At 43.4% G+C, this 1,601-nt stretch overlaps 1 protein-coding gene across 1 annotated transcript; it reads right to left on the reverse strand.

Moving 5' to 3' along the window:
• Window positions 1-5: 5 nt before the first annotated feature.
• On the reverse strand, window positions 6-1,598 carry LOC129691814 (neuroblast differentiation-associated protein AHNAK-like; the record flags this gene model as incomplete). Its single annotated transcript, XM_055628006.1, has 1 exon — window positions 6-1,598. A coding segment is annotated over one exon (1,593 nt), but the record flags the coding sequence as incomplete, so codon positions are not given.
• Between the last annotated feature and the right edge of the window lie 3 nt (window positions 1,599-1,601).

The following is a 1,601-nucleotide window of genomic DNA, read 5'->3' on the forward strand; positions in this document are numbered from 1 at the left end:
TTCATCTCAGGCATCTTGAACTTGGGACCTTTCAACTTCCCTTCTGGTCCTTCAAAACTAACATCAGGGCCTTCAATGTCTACTTTAGGGCCTATAATATCCACTCCTGGGCCCTTGACTTCACCTTCCAGTTTGGGCAAGGACACATCCACATCACCTTTCAATTTTGGACCTTTCAGATTCAAATCAAAGTCAGGCATGGAGATCTTGGGAGCTTTGATGTTCATCTCAGGCATCTTGAACTTGGGACCTTTCAACTTCCCTTCTGGACCTTCAATATTCACATCAGGAACATCAATGTCCACCTTGGGCCCTGAGACATCAATGTCAGCCTTGGGTAGGTTCACATCCACTTCAGTGCCCTCTGCTTTAAAGCCAGGCATGCTGAACTTGGGCATTTTCATCTTGGGCATCTTCAGGTGCCAGTCTGGGCCATGAACATCCACATCTGGAACATTAATGTCCACTTTAGGGCCTTTGATGTCAACCTCTGGGCCTTTAAGATCACCTTCAAGTTTGGGAATAGTAACATCTGCATCACCTTTTACCTTGGGGCTTTTCAGGTTCAAGTCAATGTCAGGCATGGAGATCTTAGGCGCTTTGATGTTCATCTCAGGCATCTTGAACTTGGGACCTTTTATGCTTCCTTCTGGACATTCCACATTGAGTTCTGGGCCCTCAATATTCATACTGGGACCTCCTATATTGATGTCTCCTTTTGGTAAATCCATATCAGGCCCTTCTGCTTTGAAGCCAGGCACACTGAACTTGGGCATTTTCATCTTGGGCATCTTCAGATTCCACTCTGGACCATGAACATCCACATCAGGTGTATCAAGATGAACCTCTGGTGTCTTAATATCCACTTTGGGACCTTTAAACTCTCCTTCTAAATTTGGGCTTGCTACATCTAAGTCCCCTTTGACTTTAGGACCTTTCAAATTTAGCTCCACATCAGGCATGGAGACTTTGGGAGATGAAATGCTCAGGAAAGGCATTTTGAACTTGGTTCCTTTCACTTTACCTTGGGCTTCAACTTCTGGAGCATTAATATCAACTTTTGGAGCTGTTACATCAACATCTGGCTTCTTAACTTTGACATCCACTTCAGGTGTCTGAACTTTGGACCCAGAAAAATTAAATTTAGGAAGCTTAAAACGAGATTTTTTTGATTTCCCATCAATATTGACCTTAGGAGAAGAAATGTCCACTTCTGGGCCCTTCACATCCAATTTAGGAGTTTTAATGTCACCCTCCAGTTTGGGTCCAGATATATCAACATCTCCCTTGACCTTTGAGCCCTTCAAATTCAAGTCAATTTCTGGCATGGAGATCTTGGGCATGTTGACATGCATGTCAGGCATTTTCAGTTTGGGACCTTTTAATTTGCCTTCAGGACCATGAATGTCAATATCTGGAGCATTTACATCTAATTTGGGGCCCTTTATGTCAAGAGAACATGCTTTTAAATCACCCTCTACATTTGGAAGTGAAACATCCACATCTCCTTTCAGTTTGGGGCCTTTAAGATTAAGATCCAAATCAGGCATGGAGATCTTGGGAGCTTTGATGTTCATCTCTGGCATCTTGAACTTGGGACC

The sequence above is a fragment of the Psammomys obesus genome, unplaced genomic scaffold (genome assembly GCF_907164565.1).
Source record: "Psammomys obesus unplaced genomic scaffold, mPsaObe1.curated_primary_1811, whole genome shotgun sequence".
NCBI classification, from domain to species: Eukaryota; Metazoa; Chordata; class Mammalia; order Rodentia; family Muridae; genus Psammomys; species Psammomys obesus.